Consider the following 22,038-nt stretch of genomic DNA (forward strand, 5'->3'; position numbering starts at 1 on the left):
CGTGAAGGAGGGGAGCACCTATAAATATCACAGAGTATGAGCTTCTCATGTCCTTTGAGAGTTAATCTGTAAATCACTGAGCTGTCAGGCCGAATGTCTAGACCGGACTGATGTGGCCGAGGTAAACAACCATTTCTCTGCACTACGCTTTCCAAATACCTTTATGAATACGCTGTGACAGCTGTCAACAAACCACAGTCTTGTTTTGGTAGAAAGGCTGAGCTGGTACAAAGGAAGCAACACGGATACAAATTATACAAATTATTACAGTGAAAAAAAGAAGGTTGTGAACAGAAAGTGGAAGCAGCCCAGAGACAAAGTTAGAGAGCAGAGAAAGGAAAGTGCTGATGGAGGCAGATCGGCAGCCTGCCATTACTGCGTGAGTGACACAGCGAGTTAGACCTGACACACATTCTGGTCTCCCCGGAGCGCCACGGGCCTCGTCAGAGCTCCTGCTACGAGTGGTTTATCTTCATCACTGTGACATTCTGAACAAAAAAGCTACAGAGAATCACAATTTCTGCCCTGTGTTTACAGGATGCTACCGCCGGGTCAGTATCCTGCTGCACGCTGCAAGAAAAAGAAAAACAAAGTGTGCAGCTCAACAATTAACTCAGTTATGACAGAGCGTCTGCTAGAACGGCTGAAGCGTGTGCATGAATCATGGCATGACATTTATTTTATTTATTTTTATTTTTGAATCAGTTGTGTTAAAAATAAGAGTCATTAGAGCTCACCGTAATGATAGTTTTACTTTTTAACTCATTTAGAAGCTTCACTATCATCCACCTAAACGACACACTGGGGACGTAGCAGAGAGGAGCATGCTGTGAATAAGACAGCTAATGAAACCTGTTTGTGTAACCAGCCCCAGTGTGTAAACAGAAATAATGCTGCAGGTTAGATTCTTTGCTCCTTCCTGTTTTTCTGTAATGATTATACAGAGTATCTGAATAAAGAGTGGCCCAGCAGTTTACTCCAGACTCCATGACAGGAATTTAAATATGCAAATTGATAGAAGGGTTCTTGGAAAGAACAATTTAATTTGGTGATAATTAACTCAACTGGGGTTTTACTAATTCATTCATTCATTCCAATGCTCTCATAAGCATTTTAAATCAGTCCACAGCAGGAAACACAGAACATGCATAAGCGTTGAAAATGTCAAAATGTTTTCTGTTTTCTGTTTCACAGTGCTGAAGTCTTGTTTTAATGATTATTACTGAAAATGTTCCTCTAAAACTCTGAAACAAGCTGACAAGCTGAACTCAGTGAGCTAAAACCTGCTGCTCCAGCTGAGGCTGATGGGAAACACGTTGGTTTTGATGGTATTTGGTCATGACAATGGCGGCAGAAGAAAAATCAGGAGTCACTAAAGCCCCAGAATTTCAAACCTATGAACGTCAACCTCGTGGTGGCTCAACAGGAAGTCTAAGACAATCTGCAGCAGATTTAATGTACGAGTCAACCAGTTAACACAGTGACTGAGCAGGAAAGAGAACAGGATTGATCAAGCAGGATCAATATTATGTGTGTTTTATTTCAATTAATATTGGTTGTTACTGAAGAGATGGAGTCCGTTTTGAATCAGTGTAACACACGTTTTAGAGGCGACACATAGACTGATGTATGTTATAGTTCAAATAAAACCAGGCAGCATCGTGTGGAGAATATTTTTAAACATGCAGACGGTCTTCAATAACTTATGATGTTGACGAAAAAATAACTAACAAACAAAAAGACAGTCTGAAAAATGCTGCTGAGAGCGAAAAGGCTGCCAGCTAGGAACCAGCAAAAGGCCACAGGACATAATGAGTCTACCTTTGTCTGATGTATTATTTACTCAACTCAAAGAACGCTGAGAAAATGTGAAAAACAACAAATGGAAGTAAACAACAACAGACTTGTTATGAAGGAAAAGCAGAAGGGAAGATGCCTCTCTTTTTGCAGTATTCACACAGTAGCATCTTTAAAGCTGTCTCCAGAGGATGGTGGGGTTTGTGCAGAGGTGGACAGAGTACACAACCTCACTACTTGAGTAAAAGTACAGATACTCCTCGTCAAATATTACTCCAATGCAAGGTCTAGTCTGTGGAAGGGTCTGGTCTAGTCTCTGGTCAGTTTGTACCTTTGAATGTTTATCTTTCTGTGGGTGAACTATATAAATACCTTCCTTAGCATGCGGATGCTCAGATAGGTTTGTGTTTCCTGAGGGTTGGTGTTGCAGAAGCTGGGGGACTTACCCGCTTGCGCAGGTTGCAGGTGAGGATGAGGTTGCGGGAGAAGGAGTTGGCGAAGGCCGTGTAAAACTCCAGCACCTTGAGCAAGGCTTCCCTCTTGATGACGTGGAGGTCGCAGTACGTTAGCGCCCTGACGTTAGCACACGCGTGGGCGAGGGCGGTTTCCTTCCAGAAGACGTCGCCAAACACGTCACCTTTACCTGACGACAACAAGGAGGAGGAGGAGGAGGATGAAACTTTGAGGGCAACGACGTCTCGTGGAAATCAATTCTAAAATGACGAAAAGCTGCAAACCTGCACACACACTGTTATCTGAACTGTACAAATTTAATTCCAGGTGATTAAATACGGGGATGTTTGAAGAGAAAACTGGAAGTTGTGGTTTTCTTGTAAAAGGAAAAGCTTGAAGCACTGACCCCTCTCCCAGAAGCAGCCACCTGGATACTTGACTTATTCAGCACCAGAATAAACTGCAGTGATAATCATCCAGATGAACACATTTTCACAATTATAAAGCATCTCCTGGGCAACGCCACCAGTCCCTCTGATAATAATAGATCTGTGATATGAAGACTCATAATTAGAAGCATCAACTGTTTCATGTTATCAAAAGACGCTCAGAGTTAATAAAAGAAACTAATCTGACAGATTTATTCAAATGAGGTGGATTAATAAACTCTGAAGAGGCAAAGTGAGAAGCAGATGACAGGACTAGATTCATTTTTTGAGTATTAAATGGAGTTTAATGGGAACATTGCCTCACCTTTCCCTGAAGAGATCTGTGCTTGATACCAAACAGCCAAATCTGGTCCAATCAGAATTCAGATCGGTGTCAAACCTGCCAACACCGTCAGCGCAGCGTTTTTCTGACAGCTGAAGCCGATGGGATGTGATGAAGAGCAGCGCACGCTTTCCACAAGCTGTCACAACACCCCGAGTAACAGACGTGGAACACTTCCAACATGTGTGCGAGCGCCTCCCCCATTCAGGCCGTCCAGGCTCGGCCAGCAGGACTCGCCTGGAATGAGCTCCCCGGAGAACTGCAGCTCTGTGCCAATTAGCCGTCTGGAGATGGATGTGGTCTAAGGGCTGGAGGGAGGGGGTGGTAGGGGCTGTGTGCACAGAGTGTGACACTTACAGCGGGGTTAAAACTCAGTGACCATTGTTATGATTGGATGAAGGGGGGGGCAGACACATCAGTGCCATGACCCCCATATTCAGGCTTTGTAATGCTGCTCATGTTAATCTGCCTGCTGACTGCTCAACCGTTCCCTGCTGAACACGAAGCACAGAAAGCCCCCCCCCCTTTTATAAACGGCTGCTAAAGGCTGGCAGGTTCTTTCTCATTGTATTGTTCAATCTTCTGATCTCCAAATCCAGCTTCTCATCTGTTTTCCACACGATTCTTGTCTCTCAATAAAAAAACACCAGCAGATCGACACTCACAACATATCAGGATGTAAAACTGACACTTTTTACTGAGTCTGAATGTCAGACATTATATTATTAACCATCCAATATTGGTGTCACAGAGCCAGATCCACTTAGACCAGATCTCAGGTATTTAAAATCAACAGGTTATTGATCCGCTTCAGTTTGACTGGCTGCAGGAGTCCTGTTGACTGTGGGACCGTCTGAAAAGTTTGGGTGTGCTGTGTTGGCGTGGTGCTCAGTGTTATGAGGACTGACAGCAGGGCTGCTGTTGTTTTTTTACCTTGTTAGTTTGTGTATGTCGTTACAGTTGGTGACACCTTCTACAGCAGAAACCTCCACTGAGGGGATCCTGTTGGTGTTTATGTGTCAGTTCAGATTAGATCAGCGTTTGACTTTTAAATATAGTCAGCTGACTGCTGGTGTCAAACAGCAACAACGTCCCTTCTGTTGGGAAACATCAAATGATTAAAATCATCTGAAAAAATTACATTTTTTCCCTCCAACCAGTTCTAAAGGTTTACTTCAGGCGATCCATCACAGTCAGGCAGACAAACTTTACCAACAAACAAGCCACCTCTGATTCACCCTCCCCCCAACTCCAAGAACTTCTTTATTGTCCAGTCACATCTTGTCCCAAAACCATCTGAGTCCTGAGTCTTTGTGAGTAGTGAAGACTCTTCAGTCACCGGAGAACTCGTGTGCTTTAAATGTCCAGGTGACTCGGGTTCCTCTGATCTCTTACTGAGCAGATATTCCTCCCCCAACCTTTTTGGCTGCCAAGGTTTGTTTTTCAGACATCACCCCCGCCGGCCCTGACACAGCGGACAGTATAATAATACCACTTTGATCCCACTGGAGTCCGAGGGACACGAGGGACGTCCAATCAGATCCAGCGTCTCAATGTGAACCTGACAAACACAAAGAGCAGCGAAGGCGTCTGTCATTTCAGACTGATTACTGTATGAATCCTCAGAGACGGGTATCTGCTGGTTTTAAATCAACTGCGCTGAAGATTTTCACATATGTGGATGTCACTGGATTCTGCTGGAGCCTTTATCCCCCCCGCCATCAGCACAAAAACTAAATTCCCTGTGGCCAGGTGTGCCGCTCTCCCATGGCTTTCTCATGCAGTGCAGCTCAGTGGACTTCACAGTTCAGGCTGCTGATGCAGCTGGAGCTCCGATCAGCCCATTATCCTGCAGACCTGGGTGGGGGGGGCTCAGTTCCACTCGAATCCTCCAACAGCTGCAGTCATGGTGCGGATTGTGACACAAATATGACAACTATCAACATCTGAAGCGTGCTCTTTTGGTTTATTCTATATTTATTGTACTTTTACTCCTAAATCTTGTTCCAGCTGCAGCTTTAGTCTGAATATTGATGATTTTTTTCCATCTTTAGGTGAGAAATTATTCATTCATTATTAATGAATACTTCGCAAAATGAAAAGGCAGTCAAGAAATTAAATGAAGCTCATTCTGTCGTCAACAGGTGGAACGTTCCAACATGATCCGCACGATATTCGTCATCACCACCAATGCTAATGAGACCATTCATTAAGCTAACTGATGTATTAATTAGCAAACACTGACGTGTCTGCTCCTCACAACATATGTGCCGTATTTATGAGCTTCAGATCGTGAAGGCCGGAAGAATTATTTCATAAAAACTTTTTCCCTCCAAGATTAATAAGCTTTGTTTGGAAAGTGCTCTGACATAACTTCTGTTCTAAATTGGTGTTATATAAGTTAAGTTTGGCTGTTCATGCCAACATCAGCCAGACATTCAAAGGGCTGCATTAGATTCTGCTTTCCTTTGTCACCGTCCTTTGAAACCACAATTTTAATATTTTCCTCTACTCATCTCTTCCACTGATTCTTATTACCAGATCATGTAATGCTGCCAGACTCCTGTGTGGTTGGAAGCTCATCTCCTGCTCACTGCTGACGTAGCGCTCACTGGGCCAGAGCATATTGCTGTGTGAATAGAAGGCCAGAATGAAATCCCCTTCTCATAACCCAGCATGAATAATGGATTAAGAAATTAATCAGCTCATCATTTTGGCAAAGCAGAATAAAAGGGTGGGTGAATTTTCTCAGACCACAAGCTGAGGAGGACTCATCAATAGATAATAAGGGCTAAAGGGCTGCTGGTGTTTGCTCATCTGTTTATCCAACTGTTCTAGCTGAGGGACGAAACAGGCGATAGTGCTGGGGGCAAAAAGCAGCTGTCAACAGAAACCAAACCTGATAAGAGACTAACGAAGGCGGACACATATTTTAAACTCATAACACTGGACAGCAATTATACCCCAGAGCACACACACTGTTCTATTATTCCTGGTTTAGTTTTTTTTGGATTTGTCTGGCTGTGTCTTTTTTCCTATTAAAGTCTGAAATACATGGAGCCCTGTTTTTGACTCCCACCTCACGGATCAGTAGTTGAAGTGAGAACCTCATATATTAAAGTTGTAGTTTTCCACTGACTGAGCTCACCTAAAACCGGCACTGGTCTGTCGATGCACGTGATTCGTTGCTTCTCATTTTCTGTCAAACGTGGCAGAAAAAGTTTTCTTCCAGCCCTCAATGAATCGGTCACCATTATCTCTGTAGGCTCGTTGGACTTCTCAGTCCGTCTGGGAAAAGCTGCAGCATCGCAGCAGTTTCCAGGCCTCCACAATCAGGAGAGACTGACTCAGAGATCGAATCTCTGTGACACATCAAAGCTGCTGCTGGTCGGAGCTGGTGTCACAGTTACCCAGATGGATGATGGGAAATTAGGAGGCTTTTATGTATGAGTATCTACTGGAGTGGCCACAGTGTTGTGTTTGTGTTTGCTCATTTACACTCCTGTATGAGATACATCAATGAGTCATGGTAAAAATATATATTGATTGATAAAAATAATAACATAAGCACATTGGTTGTGTTGCCTTGGTGTGCAGATGTGACGGTGCTGCAAAATATTTCCAAACAACGGGAGATATCTTACCTTTCCTCTCTACCAAAGGCAGCCTTCCTGCCATTTTAACTCACTTTAAGCTCTCATACACACACTCCTCCATTTCTGTAACAAAAGGGGCGGGGCAAAGAACTGATCTTACTCTGATTCTCGTGTTTTTATGATTTGGAAAACTCAGCCCATCATCTGTGCTTCTTCTCTGTGTCCTAACAGGAGCTTGGTGCCGGCACAACTTTCTTTCCTTCTCACCACAGCAGAAGAAGTTGGCTGAGAGCAGGTCTGCTGTCACGAGGACGAGGAAAACTTTGTGATTTTTTAAGAACACCACCTCCTTCGCAGGCCGCGAACAAACACAACCCCTTATCTTGGCTTTCTTTTGCATCCAGCCTCTCCTTCAACCTTTACGTTTCATCCAAGCTCTTCTCTCTCCTCCTCCCACCTCGTCCTTCTCCCTCCATCTGTACTGACCTTCTCTTCATCCCTCCATCCTCCTCTCCCTCTGCAGGCTGCGATCAGACAGCTGCTTTGTTCTGCGTGCTCAAACAGAAGCTGCAGCTGTGAGCATCACTCCCGAGGACGGGAACATTTTTACGGTTGCTATGCAACAAAAAGTTTGACAACAACTTGTGAGCTTTCCAATTAGCATCAGAGAGCCTGGCTGTTACCTAAAATGGAGTCTGCAGGCCTCCGAGGGTCCTTGGGAGATTTTCAAGGGTTCATGAGCAATCATTTCACTGACAACATGTAGAAGGAGTGTTTGTCCGCACCGCGCTGGCATCTTCTTTGACACTGATAAACATGAAGCTGCCAGGATAGTTTTCTTTAATTTTCTCTCATTTCTATTTTAATAATGTCTGAATCTCATGATGGGGGGTGTGTGGTCTGTTTGAATACAGAAAGGTCAGCTCCAGCTGTCTGGGTCTGCACTTCCAGGAACTGACCTTTAGTCAAAACAATGATAAAGGCACTTTTGGACAAACGGCAATTGTTGCCATCTCCATAGTTTGAATCCAGACAGCAGCAGCCGTTCTCCGGAGGCCGACAGCTGAAAGAGGAGGGTGGAGACGGCTCTCTCCGTTTATGAAGGTCCAACTCCTTCAACTCGCCGTCACGGTTCGTGTGACCATGGAAACCACTGGAGTGATCTGAATGACTCGCAGGAAGAGACAGCGTCGGACTAACGTCAGTCTGATCATCGAGGACAATCAAGCTTATGGTGCTACTTTGTAAAACTGGAGTCTATTTAAAGCTCCTGTGTGGCAGATTTAATGACCGTAGCGGTCACATTGATGCCATACATGTAGCTCACCAGCGTCATTCTTTCAGATCAACTCTTCTCTGCTGTTATTTCACTCAGATGTTGAACACGACCCTGTGGGGCACTCTGCTGCCTTCAGGGGCTGTGAAGCGTTTTAACATGAGACAGTGTTGACTCAATTCACTGCAAACCGGAGCAATTCTCAATAGAGTCACACACACAGGGGGCGGAGACAGCAGAAACACAGGTCTGCCTCTGACCTGCTGACACTGATCTCTTCACTTCCTCATCCTGCTGCTCATCTTCCATCTATTCTGATCATCCATCCATGAACGCAGCTCACAATCTGCATTCTGACACAGTAAACACATAGATGATGTTGTTGCCCAAGAAAATAAAGGTTCATCGGATTATTACTGATTAAAGATCGTCAAACTATTCAACAAACTGGGAATCCCTCTCTTGTTAAATGAGTTCTAAAATTTAAAATCTCTGAGACAAAACAATTAGGAAATACTATTTATAGTATATATATGTGTGAAATATAAATATATGTATATATGTGGGTTAAAAAAAAGGCAGTTTCTAGAATCACCCAGCAAACTTAGGTTTTTCTTTTCCAGGCAGTTTGCATCACAGATTTGACAAATGGCATCCACTGAGGAGTCAGCTGAGGTTCAAGTTCTTTAAGGGGACACTTGGAGAGATTGAAGCTGAGAGGCAGTAAAACCTGAGAGCTGGGAGGAAACGCATCAGAAACAAGGAGAACCTCTGCACAGCAACAGCAGCTGGTGTCGACGGGCGTCTGACAGCATATTGATCAATGTCGTCAGCGTGATGAGGCAATTCATCAAACATCTAATGTGCTTTTTATGAACCTCTGATTCTGCTGCGTCTGACTCGCACTCCTAATGAAGTTAAGGAGGTGGAGAAGGAAAGCAGATGGAGGAGCTGCAGTGACAGGTCTCTGCACTTCCTCTTCCCTTCCTTCCTTCCTCCCTCCCTCCTCCTGTCTCCTCTGCTTCTTTAATTCCCTTCTCTCTCTTGCACTTCATGCATCTGTTATTTTGTTCACAACAAAGTGTCGTGGTGCCAGACCCCGCTCTGTCTGTAGCTGGAACAGGACTTATCAAAAAGCACCATTACAGATCACAATCTTGTCCAATCTGTGGGTGCAGAGGTTTCTACGGGTGCCTTCCTGGGTCAAATCTTCTCTAATACCGCAGCATGGACTAATGTAGATGATATCGGCAAACTGGAAGACGTCGACTGATAGTAAACGCCACATGGACTGAGTCTGGGACTAAACTAAGGAGGTGTTCATTCCACAACTAGTCAGAAAACTATTGGCTTGTTTTCTCTGTCTGCACGAGCCAAACTTATTTTTAAGTGTTGACTCACTCTCACATTGCAGCAGTGATTTTTTTTTTTTTTTTGATGTAATATTGCTGTAACCAACAAAAGCAACAGACTAAACAGATTTAAAAATAAAATTGGTGTTGTAATAAAGCACACTTTGAAACTGTCTTTTTCCAACACTTCTCCTACACAGAGTACCCAGCACTGATCGTCAGACTGACTTATTTTGTTGATGTAAGTGACGTTTATTTGTGAGAGAGTTCTCAAAAGCATCCCCACACCAAAGGATGCACCAAAGGAACAGCAGCTTCGCTCTCTGCTGTAATCATCTTTCCGTCTTGTTCTTCACAGTCACTAAACGCTCACAGACGGTTGTGAGGACGTGCACTACACCGGCTGCTGCCACTTTGTGTCATTAATGCTATCTGGCCTCTCAATAAAAAGGAGCTTCCCTGACATTATCTCCGTCAGCCTCTTCCTCTCTTTCTCATGAATATTACAGTGGCAGGCGGCAGAGAGCAATATGCACGGCAGCAGATAAGAGTCTGTTTGTGTCAGACACGAGACAACCTGACTGCCGTTAAAGGCAACAACTCAAGTGACTCAGCTTTCAGGCTCACGCTGCCTTTTGTTTTCTGAGCGAGATGCCTGTGATTAAAAAGAGAATCAAGGATGAAAATGGCAGGTTGGAGGACGTCCCTGTTGTTGAAGGGTTCTGCGTTTCACTGGATGAGGTGGAAAATGAGTCACCATCGTCATTTCTAACCACAAAAATGACGGAAAATAACAATTTGGAGATAAAATGTTTGTGTAAAATGTGAGACTCTCCCTCCTCTGCACTGCCACACAACACTGAATGGAAATGTGAGCCTTAAACATCCATTCTGTCTAATGACCATCAGGGCTACGGCAAGTCTTTGGGAAAATGTCCCTCCTCCTCAGAAAACGTTTATGGTCTCAGTCTCTAGTTTACAGTCTTCAATACAACATGCTTTGTTTTCATATGGTGCTCCATTTACGGGGAAACAGATCAGAAAGGAGGGGCTACTGTGTGATTGACAGACTCTACCACCCAATCAGGACAGATCAGATGTGTGCGACCACATACCCAAGATGGCGATGACCTCGTCGTCCTGGATGACCTCCAGAGAGCCTGACACGACGAAACACAGGGTGTCTACGCTCTCGCCGGCGTGGAATATCAGATCTCCGGGGGCACAGTGGATGGTCTGGAACTCCACAGCCAGGGAGCGCAGGCAGCCGTCGCTGGCCAACCGGAACGCTGGATGTTCGTTGAACACCTGGGAGACGGGAGAGAAGACTGGACCTTAAAGCTCTTTATGGTTTTGTGTTTTTTTGAATGAAGGACTTTTACCTGTGACGGGAACTTTTACTCAGTAAAACATATTCATGATTCTTTCATCACTGTCACCTTTTACAGCTGAGCAGCAACTTTAAATTACAGACAAAGAAAACCTTGAAACCTCCAAAGAAAGTGAGTGAATCTTGATTTAAGATGATTTAACTGAAGCTCCTGAACTCTAATAGGCCAGATTGTCTAATGACAAAGATAACAGCTGCAGCATCACCATTTAAAAAGTCAAACAAGTGTGAAATAACCTCAAATGTTTGTTTTTTTCCCCAGATTGTTAATCAAGGCGTCACTGTGGCTGCAAGACACCACCACCTCCTCCCCTCATATTAAATGTGTCTTGATTTCTCCACCTCTTCCTCTTCCTCTGTGCAGAATCATTATTTGCTGGTATCCAAAAGAAAAAGTGCTTCATCACAAGAACAGCAAAGCTTTCTCCTGGTTCGTTCCTCATTTCACAGAGATGAGCCGAGTGTTTTTATGTCACCGCTGATCAATCACCTGAAAGAGTCCTTCACTGTCTCATCCGCGTGTTTCCATTTAAGGGCCTTGTGTTTTTGTTTTTTTTTTTTTTTGGGGGGGGGGGGCAGCAGTCGGCTCGCCGTCAACAGATAAGGCTCTTTGAAGTGTCTGAAGATGGAGGACTACAAAAGTCAGAATTGCTCTAATGTGACATTGTAAAACCACTCTTGTCACGTTTATGATTTCAGCCGGTGTGTGAGGCTTTACATGAAAAGAGGCAGAAAGGCAGGCTGCTATTTGAGTCCACTTTTTCCCTGAAAGATGCAACATGCTCAGTCGTAAAGTCTTCCACCAGCAGCCGCTCTGACAGCAGCAAAAGACATTCAGTGATGGGAAGGAGCCCAAATGTATTAGTTCACCAAACTTTACCAAACTTACTTTGGAGAATATTCACTCTATCTCTGCCATTTTTTAATAACTGCTCTGCGGAGCAGCGTCGACTGTTGAAACGGTGTTAACCTGTGATTTCTCATGGGGTTCATCAACATCTGGAGAAAAAGATTTACAGTTTCTGTTGTTTCTAAATATTTCATCATTATTTTAGAACCACAAAACGTGACGTGACCAAAAAGCTTTTTTCTCTAAATGAATGACAGGAGGACGAAGAGAGATGTTTGAGATGAACCGGGTATCAGCTGCACTGAATGAAGATTTGTTTTAGTGAGTTCTGATGAAATGTCATCGAAGATGGTTGGTACACAACACAGTTACACAACCAAAGGTGTCCTTGGTTCAATGCCAGCGCAGCAGTTCGAGGCTGCCAAAGTTTCGGGGCCGGTATCAGTTGTGTCAAGCGATGCCCAGAAGCCTCCGCTTCGTTATGTAAGCTACGTTGAAGAGAACTGTGCACGTTCAGCAGAGTGAACCGCCGTCCAGCATCACTTTCTTAGACGTGTGCTCAGAGGACGGCTGTTTGGAGACCGAGGGCTGCTGCTCTCTGTCTTTATCAGTGCATTCCCACCATCCTATCACCTGTCTTTGTTCTTACGTTTATTCTGTAGGTAAATAACTGCAATCATTCAGCCAGTGCTCATACACTGTGTTCTTTGGATGTTGACACAGTGAACAAAGTTGAACATTGTCTGGGAATTAGAAAACGACAGATACAAACCTTCCTATTGAGGTGGACACAGATGTCCGCTCGCATGTCCTTGGGACAGATGGATAAGACCTGGAGAACAGAGGGACATGGGTGGGGGGTCACAGCAGTATCAGCAACAAACAACAACTCAACAGAAAACAAATCAATTCCTTTATTTTATTCCTTTCTCCACATTCAGTATCTGTTGGCAGGAGGGGGACTGACACGGTTCAAAACTGTTACAGGTTCATTGCTGTGTTGAAATAAATTCTGTTATTTTTGGTCACCTCTGAAATATTTAGAATTTTATCAAATTCAGCCTAGTGAGTGTTGGAGGGGGACTCAAACTGAAAGTAATGCTTTAGAGACCAGCATCTGCCAAAGAGTCAAAACTCATGGCTCATTAGGCAAATACTGAAATCTCTAATGAACTGCAGCGTTTAGGTAAAACAGAAAACAAAATTTTATCACGCCGGTCCTTTGCAACCCTACCTCGTTAAATCTGAACAGAATCGAACAACGGGAACAATTAATCATGAACAAGCCTCTGCAACACATCCGTCTTAGAAAATCTTATTTGCTTTATTTAAAGTGGAGGATTATTCACGGTGCTGAGCCTTTGGTGTTTTTCTGGATGTGTTTTCAGATAAACAGCTGACTGAGAAGTGTGTGACTGCTCCCAAAGTGACAAAAAATACCCACTAATTGGCCCCAGCTCTGACTCTGAGGTATTTATTCTGAGGGTGGGCACCAGGCCTTATGTCTCTTCACAAGTGTTTAATCATCTCTACCACAAATACAAAAATAGCATTGATTGGGGGGAGACTTGTGATCCGCTGTGAAGAAGAAACGGGATAAGTATAATGAAAGAATTATGTGGAGTTGATGAGTTGGTGCTGTGACCACCTCTGAAATAATCACAGTCCTCCTTAAGGATGTCTGATGTCAGGAGTTTATGACTGGTCAGTTCCCAGTTCGGCAAAGAAAAACCATCTGCACCAAGGAAAAGATTACTTTCATAACGTTCCTCCAGAGGAAACTGACACAGCAAACAATAAACAGATTTAGAGTTAAATCTGAGGGGCTACAGCAAGAGACCAGACACATTAATGTGGAAATAATCAGTATTCATCGTCATTATTAATGACTGCAGCTCCCCAAATAACACATGAACCATGCAGCAGAATAAGAAGAAACATACGAAGATGACAAGGAGGAGTAAAAGGAGGAGGAGGAGGAGGAGGAGGAGATGAAGGAGAAGGAGGAGGAGGAGGAGGAGGAGGAGATGATGAAGGAGAAGGAGGAGGAGGAGGAGGAGGAGATGAAGGAAGAGGAGGAGGAGGAGATGATGAAGGAGGAGAAGATGAAGGAGGAGTAAAAGGAGGAGGAGGAGGAGGAGGAGGAGGAGGAGATGATGAAGGAGAAGGAGGAGGAGATGAAGGAGGAGGAGGAGGAGGAGATGATGAAGGAGGAGAAGATGAAGGAGGAGTAAAAGGAGGAGGAGGAGGAGGAGGAGGAGGAGGAGGAGGAGATGATGAAGGAGAAGGAGGAGGAGATGAAGGAGGAGGAGGAGGAGGAGATGAAGGAAGAGGAAAGGAATGTTTACTCACAACATGCTCAGTGACAGTAGGACAGTTTGTCTCCACCTCCAGTTTCTGCACAAAGGGCCTCTTAAAATTGAAATGGTAAAATGTTTTTCCACCAGATTAACTGAATTTATTATTCTTTTGTTAAGTTAAACTCAAATATCCGTTAGGATTAATAAAGTATCTATGTAAGTTGCCTTTCAAATCGAGGCGAGGGTAAAAAGTTCATGGCAGAGTAGATGAGGTACAACAGATTGTGACTGGCGACGGGCTGAAAGGCGTTTCGTCGGTTGTCAGATTATCCCTGTATCACTGTTCACGCTCTCCTCTGATGTTGTGTTTAATCTGTTAATCTTTGTGACAAGGCTGTCTGCTCAAATATGTTTAAATGTTGTGTTAACTGTGTCTGCTTATGAATGACTGGGTGTCTGTGTCATCGTTGGTGACAAACACACATCACTGCTGCCAGACAAACCAGTCACATCGTTACCGGCGGCTGACGTCTCGGCCTTTCGGTCGTACCTTCTCCGTGTCGATGCCTTTGGACATGGACCAGGTGGAGACGATGTAGTCCATCACCCGCTCGCTCAGGCCTTTGGGAACCTGGTAGAGCTTCAGGAAGTCCCTGACGTTGTTGAGCATCTCGTGGTAGCGGTTGGTGTTGGCGTACATCTGTTGGAAAATGGTGGTCACGTTTCCGAAGATGGTGGCGTAGAGAAGGGCTGGAGAGGAAGAGTACAGAGTACAGATCAGTTAAGAAATACACAGACGCTGGATCCATGTCTGACTTTTTAAGTTTTCCTTTCTGGGTTCACATTATTCTCTCATTTCTTTCTTGTTGCCATGTGAATCTATAAAAGATGGTTCATTAAGTCTTTTCATGAAAGTGATAGAACATACACACACTTCTCCAGCTACCTCCAGGCTGATGGGGAACCAAAGAAATAAAAAATTTCAAATTTGTGAAAAAACTAAACAAACAAACAAACAAACATATCCAAAGCAAGGAAGCATCAAACAAAACAGGATTCAGCAAGAAAAGAATTAAAAACAGCCTGAAACACCCAACAAGCACAAGTTTGGTTCATGCAAACTGTCTTTCAGTTACTGCACCACATTTTGCTTTCTCTTGTTCATATGAGCTGTTTGTATTGTTGGATTGGTGTTAATGTTGCAAATGTGATTTTCATTAACATCTAAATTATGCAACAAAAACAAAAAACTAAAACAGTAAACTCAAATATGGGTAATTTTTATGATCAGGGCTGCATCAGTGTCTTTTGAAGCATGAGGCATTAAACGGGGTGAGAAGGAGAGTTTCCCCCTTTTTTAATTTAAAGTCTCTGTGTGTTGTCGCTGCCGAGTCGAGTTGCCTCCTCTTTTCCTTGCTGCTGCTACTCCTCTGTTTCCATAGAGACTTCACTAGAAATAGTTCCCCCTCTTTTTCCTCATCTTCTCCTCCCAGACAATAAAAATGACAAAAGGAAGGAGAGGAGAAATAACAAGACTTCTGTGTTGAAAAATGAGATCTTGGTGGAAGATTATACCTGAGCCACGAAATGAGAGCAGTGGCTGAGGAGAGCACGCAGAGACAGTGACTGTGTGAACAAGATAACGTCTGCGTCTGTTCGTGAGAAAGAGAAAAGGAGGGAAACACAAGAACCAACCAGACAGAGTTTCTATGGATGTCAAGGAAACTATGAGATAAAGATCCAGAGGCACAAAGTTTTTGATAGGCAGCGAGGCGACCACACAGGAAGAAGAAGAAGAAGGCAGCGTGTCAGTGATGAGATAACTTCTCTACTGAGGTGGAACTGACGCCGCTCTCACCTGCAAACACAAAGCTTCTAATTGGGCGACTCGGTGGCTCAGCGGTTGGCCACTGAGTCGCTTCTCTGTAACTGAGGTTTGACTCTCCCCACCACTGGAAGTTCACAAGTCGAAGTGGTTCACTCAGACTCTGAGTGCGGTTCATTAATGCTGCTGAGAGAGAAGAAGTGTGAACCCTGGTGGGGAAAAACACACTCAGTCTTCTAACAACTAAAAAGGTGGCTTTATCTCTGTAGAGCAAACTGAACACAAACAGCGTTTCTGATCCCAGAAAGAATCATCAGCATCTGTCAGGTTTGAATGAGATTTGGACCGCGTGTTGACATACGAGTTAAAACAGTTCAAGGCAAGAAACACGAAGAAAGCAGAGAAAACAACTGCACACAGTGTTCATATAATTTTGTCAATGAAGCAGCACTTAATGTCCTCCTGTCCTGCTCTTCGACCAGAGTGGATCCAGATAAATCAAAGCTGCCGTAACCGATGGACGTTGTATTGGATCCAGATTCCAGCGGAGCCTGACTGAACCTGCAGTGACACACTGACGGGAGGATAAACCCCCTCGAAGTGATTTTGTTGAAATTTCTAACTTTTCCAAACCCTAAATCTGCCAATCACACCTGTTCCACCCGGCTTGTTGTGTGGAGGTATGAAAACAAATTCCCTCTTCAGCCACTATTTCTGTCTTCTTCACTGCTTTTTCAGATGCGTGCGTGTGTGTGTGAATGTGTGTGAACATATTAGAAGTGACACTTTGTGTGGTTGTATGTGGGTTTGTTGTGTGTTTTTATAGTACGGATGAAGCAGTGTGGAAAGCAGCAGAGCTCCTGACCTGGATTCAAACCCCTCGATTAATAGGATAAAGACCAATCCAGCAAATACAACCTTCACACAACAAAGAATAAAGCAACACAATCATCTGCTGAGCCACAATTACAAAGCAGTCGCACAAACAGTCAAGTTCGTGGGCTGAAGCTTCATGGAGCCAACATGAGGAGTCGGCTTTGATAGATGGCCCCACATTAAAGCTCACAGTCTTTGTCTGATAGATGAACAGACTGAAAACCATAATGATGATATAATAATAATAATAATCATCATTTCTCGGGGTACGCTGCTATAAAACTTTCCAGCTTGTTCACATTAGCCCTGAAGCTCCCAGTCAACCTGGAAGGGTTAAACTGCAGGACGCGCTGATGTGGGAGATTCTGAAATGATCTATATGGATATTTGATGGATCTATAAATCACACTGACTGGAAGCCTAAAGTAGAAAAATCAGTCTCCATCAGTTTATGAAGAACACACTCTGAATCCAAGTCATCAGTGCAGCTGTCATCTCTCCACTATATTTGAAATCTCGTCTGTCTCCTGCGGCTCCATTTATTTCAATCTGTCTCAGAGAACTGGGCTGTTTGGGGGGTTGCGGGTGACTGGACACAGTTTTGACGGGGGGCCAGATGAAGAGTTTCATTTCCTCATATTTATTAGTTGATGGAGTTGCCTGGAGGAGGGGGGCTGTCAAAGTGAGACTGATCAACTGGAGAGAAGCTTTGCATAAAGTTTGTCTCCAAATTGACTGAAACACTGAGGAGGAAAATGCATCCGTCACTCTACTTTGGCCTCCTGAAGCTGCACTGATCTCATTTTAATGCCAGCAGCAGCCATTTTTTTTTTTCCTCTCCTGTCGTGCAGCTAACACCCGGTTATCACGCTGTCTCTGCACCTCCCTGAGTCACAGAGTGGGCAGCTCTGTGGTGGATCGTCAGCTTGTTTCTTCTTCTCGACTGCTGTTAATGAACCCTTTGAAGGTGGAGTCAGCAGAAACCAACGCTGCTCCAATTAAATCAATGCAGTGTAGAGTGAACCTGCCACACTGCCCCCACTGTTACGTTAAGAGTTTGATTTTCATGAAAAGATGAGATTCCAAAATCCTGCAGCATCTATTTTTTGAAAAACACTCTTTTTTCCCTCAAGCTTTTCTTGCTGTGAGTGTATTGTGAGTATGGCTGTCCAGGTTTCAATCTTTATGTTTCCATCTGTATTTTTCATTCATTTATATAAAATGTAGTATTTGTTCACTATTTAATTTGCTTATTACAATTATCAAGACATGCAATTAATTCAGAAGAATTAATCACAAAGCTTGTAATTAATTGGGTTCATTGTTTAATCCCTTGACTGTTTAAGTTACGAGCATCTGCCTGCTGAGATATACGGACTATTTTAGTGTTAATGACATTTCCAGGATTCCAATGAACGTCTCATGACTGTTTGTTGTTGTTATCACTGAGCTGATGTTGATTTCTCTCAGCTAATTTTGTTGTCTCTAAGTCAGCGGTGTTGTTGTTGTCTCTGAGCTAATACAGTTGTTTTAAAGTTTTATAAAAAAGTGCACATCTTTATCTCTCCATTCAGATTTTCTTTGTTGAAATTCTGGAATGATGAAATATCTCTGTGGGGGTAAAAAAGAAAAAACAAAGCAGTGTCAAACAGCCAGTGAGCAGGTCAAACCGACTGACTGTGACAATGATAAAACAACGATACGGCTTTATTTCAGGGAGCCATGAGGACAGATCAGAGGATTCCCACATGCATGTCGTGTTTTTCTGTTTGTCTGGGTTTTTTTGCTTTTGGACAATCTGCCGGAGGAGTTTACAATGATTTGTCAGAGTAAATAAGTGTGAGGGACAGAAATCTGTCAGCCCAGCAGGGGATCGGCGACACTATCATCACCTGATGTCCAGACATTCATCACAACGCTGCTATAGGAGGCGACAAACAACACAAACATACTCACAGACGAACAAAGGCCTTTCCGTTTAACACACCAACAATAATTAATATAGTTGAATTCTGAATTGGTGAATGACTCTACTTGTCAATTCAGCAGACGGAGCTGCACACATTAAAGCTCCTGTTGGTAAAAAAAAAAAAAAAAAAAAGGCAACACGAGCTCACAACGAAGCAGCCGGTATCTTCAGAGGAGCCATTGAGCTCGGTCCATTTGCTGCTAAGTGAGCCAAGTCGGCATCCAGGCCGCATCACAACACACTGACAGGACATCGCAATCCGCCAACCAAACGCTGAGAGAGCCAGTCAGCTGCAGCCGAGTCCAAACCGAACAGGAAAAAAGTCAAGGCTACTGTAAATCTGTTTTGATGAGCAGTAATCGTGCGTCAGGCGATCGGTGGGTGAGTAACACATTCCTGCTGACTGTCTGCCCCTCCTCAAGCCGCTTCAGTCCTTTTTCTTACTGGTGACTTTTCATTAGTTCAACTTAATAAAGGCTCGATAGCCGTGAAGAAATGATAACGGAGGCTGAGGAGGGACGGATCGGCTGGATCGTGTGATGGAGGGGAGTGAATGTCAAAAAAGTTCTGTTTGGTGGTACGACACATTGATGACACATTGAAATAAAGTAATTCAGATGCTGGCAGGTTAAATTATTTACTTCCTTGTTTGTTTTAACAGAGTCTCCAGATGTTATGTGTAACAGCAAAGCATTATAATGAAATTACTGAGTTTTTCTTTAGATTGAATCTCCCTTCTGAATGATTATTACTGAACTGTGTTGTTATTTTCTGCTAAATGCTCTGATTTACCAGCTACAGTATGTTTGCCTTTAATCAACAACTGAATTTGTTTTCGAGGAAATCTGTGACTGAAACATTTACAAATAATAAATTCTATTTGTGAGCAGAGTTTTTGTTTTCCAAACCTAAAAGTTTTCCCTCAAAACAAAGAGCTCACCCCAGGATATCAATCATTATTGTTCATATCTACTTTTGACGTTTTCTAGTCAAAACCGTTTTGTAAATTACTGCTGTCCTGTTAAAAAGAGCGTGTCTTGCATTTCTGTTGTGTTCTCCAGTAATTGGCAGAAACCAGAACACATTAGAAAGAACATAAAAAAAATTAAAAAAAAAATAACAACAACAGCAGAGACGTCGTCATTGAGCACAAATCCATAATAACCACAGGAGGTTGATTCTGGATGCCCTGACAATAGAGATATATCTTCAGGCAGGGATGAAACGCTCCCATGTGACGTTTGGACCATTAACGCCGTTTGGGGGCAATTTGTTTTGTTCCAGTTGCCATCAATAAACCTCATTTCTCCAGAGAGCTTCAGTTCCACTGAGCAGATAACCTCCTATATATTTCACATTGAAAGTCGCCTCAGACGAAGTGAAAACAGGACAGAGCAAAAACACTTCCAGCTTGTTGTGTTGTTATTAACCATCCCGTTCCTCATTTGGCAACAACGTAAACGACAGAAAACAGCTCCGTTATCGGCACACTTTAAAAAAGAGGCAGCGAATATCCTCTCTATTATCCTCCTGTTTCACCAAGTAGAGACCCCTCGGAGCGAGCACACGTCCTCACAAGTAAAGTCGCATCTTGAGTTATCTGTTTGTGCACATACTGCATGTTTTGGAGTCAAGCAGACAGAGTGTTGTCGTTTCACTGGTGGGACTGAATTAAAACACAGCACAAATAAGGCAGCTCTTAGGTTTCACTGAAAGTAACGAGACCACTGGGGGCCCGAGCAGGGCTCCCTGCGGACCACCTGGGGGGAACAGGCTTCTGCAGGGGTAATGAAGTCATGGAGGAGCGCTTTGAGTCCACTGAAGGCTGTTAAACAGTGGGATGTGTTTTCATCAGGAGGGAAAAGTCGGGGAAGACTAACCTCCCAAGTGATGGTGCTCTAATGTTGACGGTGGAATAAGAGTCAACACGTGGGTGACTCAGAGCGTTGTTGTCAAATATGAGCAAAAAAGGATTTAAAGGGTCAGTCCATCCAGTTTATTAAAACACATTTTCCTACTATCTCACCATGCAGCTAATTTAGTTTTTTTTTGCCCTTTCTTCCATATTATCATTTATTAAACCTCATGTTCATTTTCTTGATGTCTTCTACGTTAAACACAAACCGTTTTGTGCTGACCGGTGTCCATTAAAAATATGAGGCTGAGTGATTAGTGCACACCAAACCTCCATTTCGTCCCTCCCAGGTGAAGGTCTGAAAATAATCCTGGGGAGGGGAAAAAAACGAAACAAAGATCTAAAAAGGCTCCACAGTCCACATTTCTGGGAACGATTTGAACGGCTTGACTGTGTTAAAGCGATTCAGGTTGAAGTTTAGAGGTATTGATGAGAGTCCAATGAATCTGCAGCAGTCAGAGTTTGGCCCCAATCTGATGATTTTCAGGCACTAAGTGCTGCATGTGCATCCTTCCACCGCAGCCCATCACTTTGACAAAGTACAACCCCGGACGTCTCCTGAGCTTTTTCTCTATTGTCCAATTAGATGAAGTGAAAGCAAAACTAGTGGTGGCTGTGGATATCCAGAATACCTTAGGTAAATGTTAATATATGATGTGAGGGTTCAGCTTCAACGGCAGTAAGACGGCAGGTTTTCAGTGTCAAACATGAATTATTTATCACTGATTCAAGATATTTTTTACAGCCTGACTTAAAAAAACGGCACTTGTTTGTTACTTTGCCAGCAATTGATTTTCATGTCAATGAATCTTAACTGTGAGAATGAGCTTCTTAAATTCAAATGAATTCTGTGATGTTTGAAGAAGGTCACAGCCCAAAAGCTTTACTTAAAATGGAGTTGACGGAGAGCTTCAGTTTTGTCAAATAAAGGCAGAGTCATTGGTTGGTTTGTGTGACACTGTACAGATCGAACTGGTTAGACCTCAGCCTGCCCTGTACGGGGCGTTAGCATCAGATGACACTCTCAGCAGACACCGATTGACCTTCCAGCTCCTGGTTTCATCCGACTTTGGCTCGGCTGCTTCAGTTTGGCAGCTCGGGTCACGGTGACACCAGTTAGGAGATACGAGTCATGGGATTTAACATCTGAAGACAGCAGGTGAGACAGGTACAGAGCGACAACGACAGCTTGTGTGACCATCACAGCTTGGCCCCGTCTTACCTGCAGTCAGCAGTTACACTCGAGAAGGACCGATCCATCACGTCTGGCACCTGCTTTATTCAATCATCTCCATGTTTCCCTTCTAACAGCGGGCTCCGCTTTTGGCACCAGCGTGAATTAAAGAATTACAATATAAACTGGAGGAACTGCCTTCTGTGGGAGTGATGAGAAGATTGGCTTCATGAATGAATGAGCGAGGCAGAGATTTGCCACGACGATGATTACAACTGGTGATAGTTGCGTAAATGAGGTGTGAATCACTACAAACCCAAACCCCCGGGTGATTAGCACAGTGCACGTAAAACAGATGAATCTGATATTAATAATTTATGGATGAGCTAATGTTTTCAGTGTTTCCTTCTTCTATCCCAGAAGTTGGTCTAACAGCGACACGTGCCGGTGCTTTGCTATTAAACTATCACACACATACTGATACACAAACACAC

The 22,038-nt window shown here is 43.6% G+C and overlaps 1 protein-coding gene across 4 annotated transcripts in view; it reads right to left on the reverse strand.

Annotated features, from left to right (window-relative positions):
• The window catches only part of kcnh5b (potassium voltage-gated channel, subfamily H (eag-related), member 5b), a 79,396-nt gene that overhangs the window by 14,380 nt on the left and 42,978 nt on the right, over positions 1-22,038 (reverse strand). For all 4 annotated transcript variants that reach the window (XM_029493539.1, XM_029493538.1, XM_029493537.1 and 1 more), the window contains exons 9-12: positions 14,336-14,535; positions 12,258-12,317; positions 10,361-10,553; positions 2,244-2,440 (exon numbers count right to left, since the gene is read on the reverse strand). In XM_029493539.1, coding sequence (XP_029349399.1) covers positions 2,244-2,440; positions 10,361-10,553; positions 12,258-12,317; positions 14,336-14,535 — 650 coding nt within the window. The remainder of the gene's footprint in view (positions 1-2,243; positions 2,441-10,360; positions 10,554-12,257; positions 12,318-14,335; positions 14,536-22,038) is intronic.

Source organism: Echeneis naucrates, chromosome 22 (genome assembly GCF_900963305.1).
Source record: "Echeneis naucrates chromosome 22, fEcheNa1.1, whole genome shotgun sequence".
NCBI classification, from domain to species: Eukaryota; Metazoa; Chordata; class Actinopteri; order Carangiformes; family Echeneidae; genus Echeneis; species Echeneis naucrates.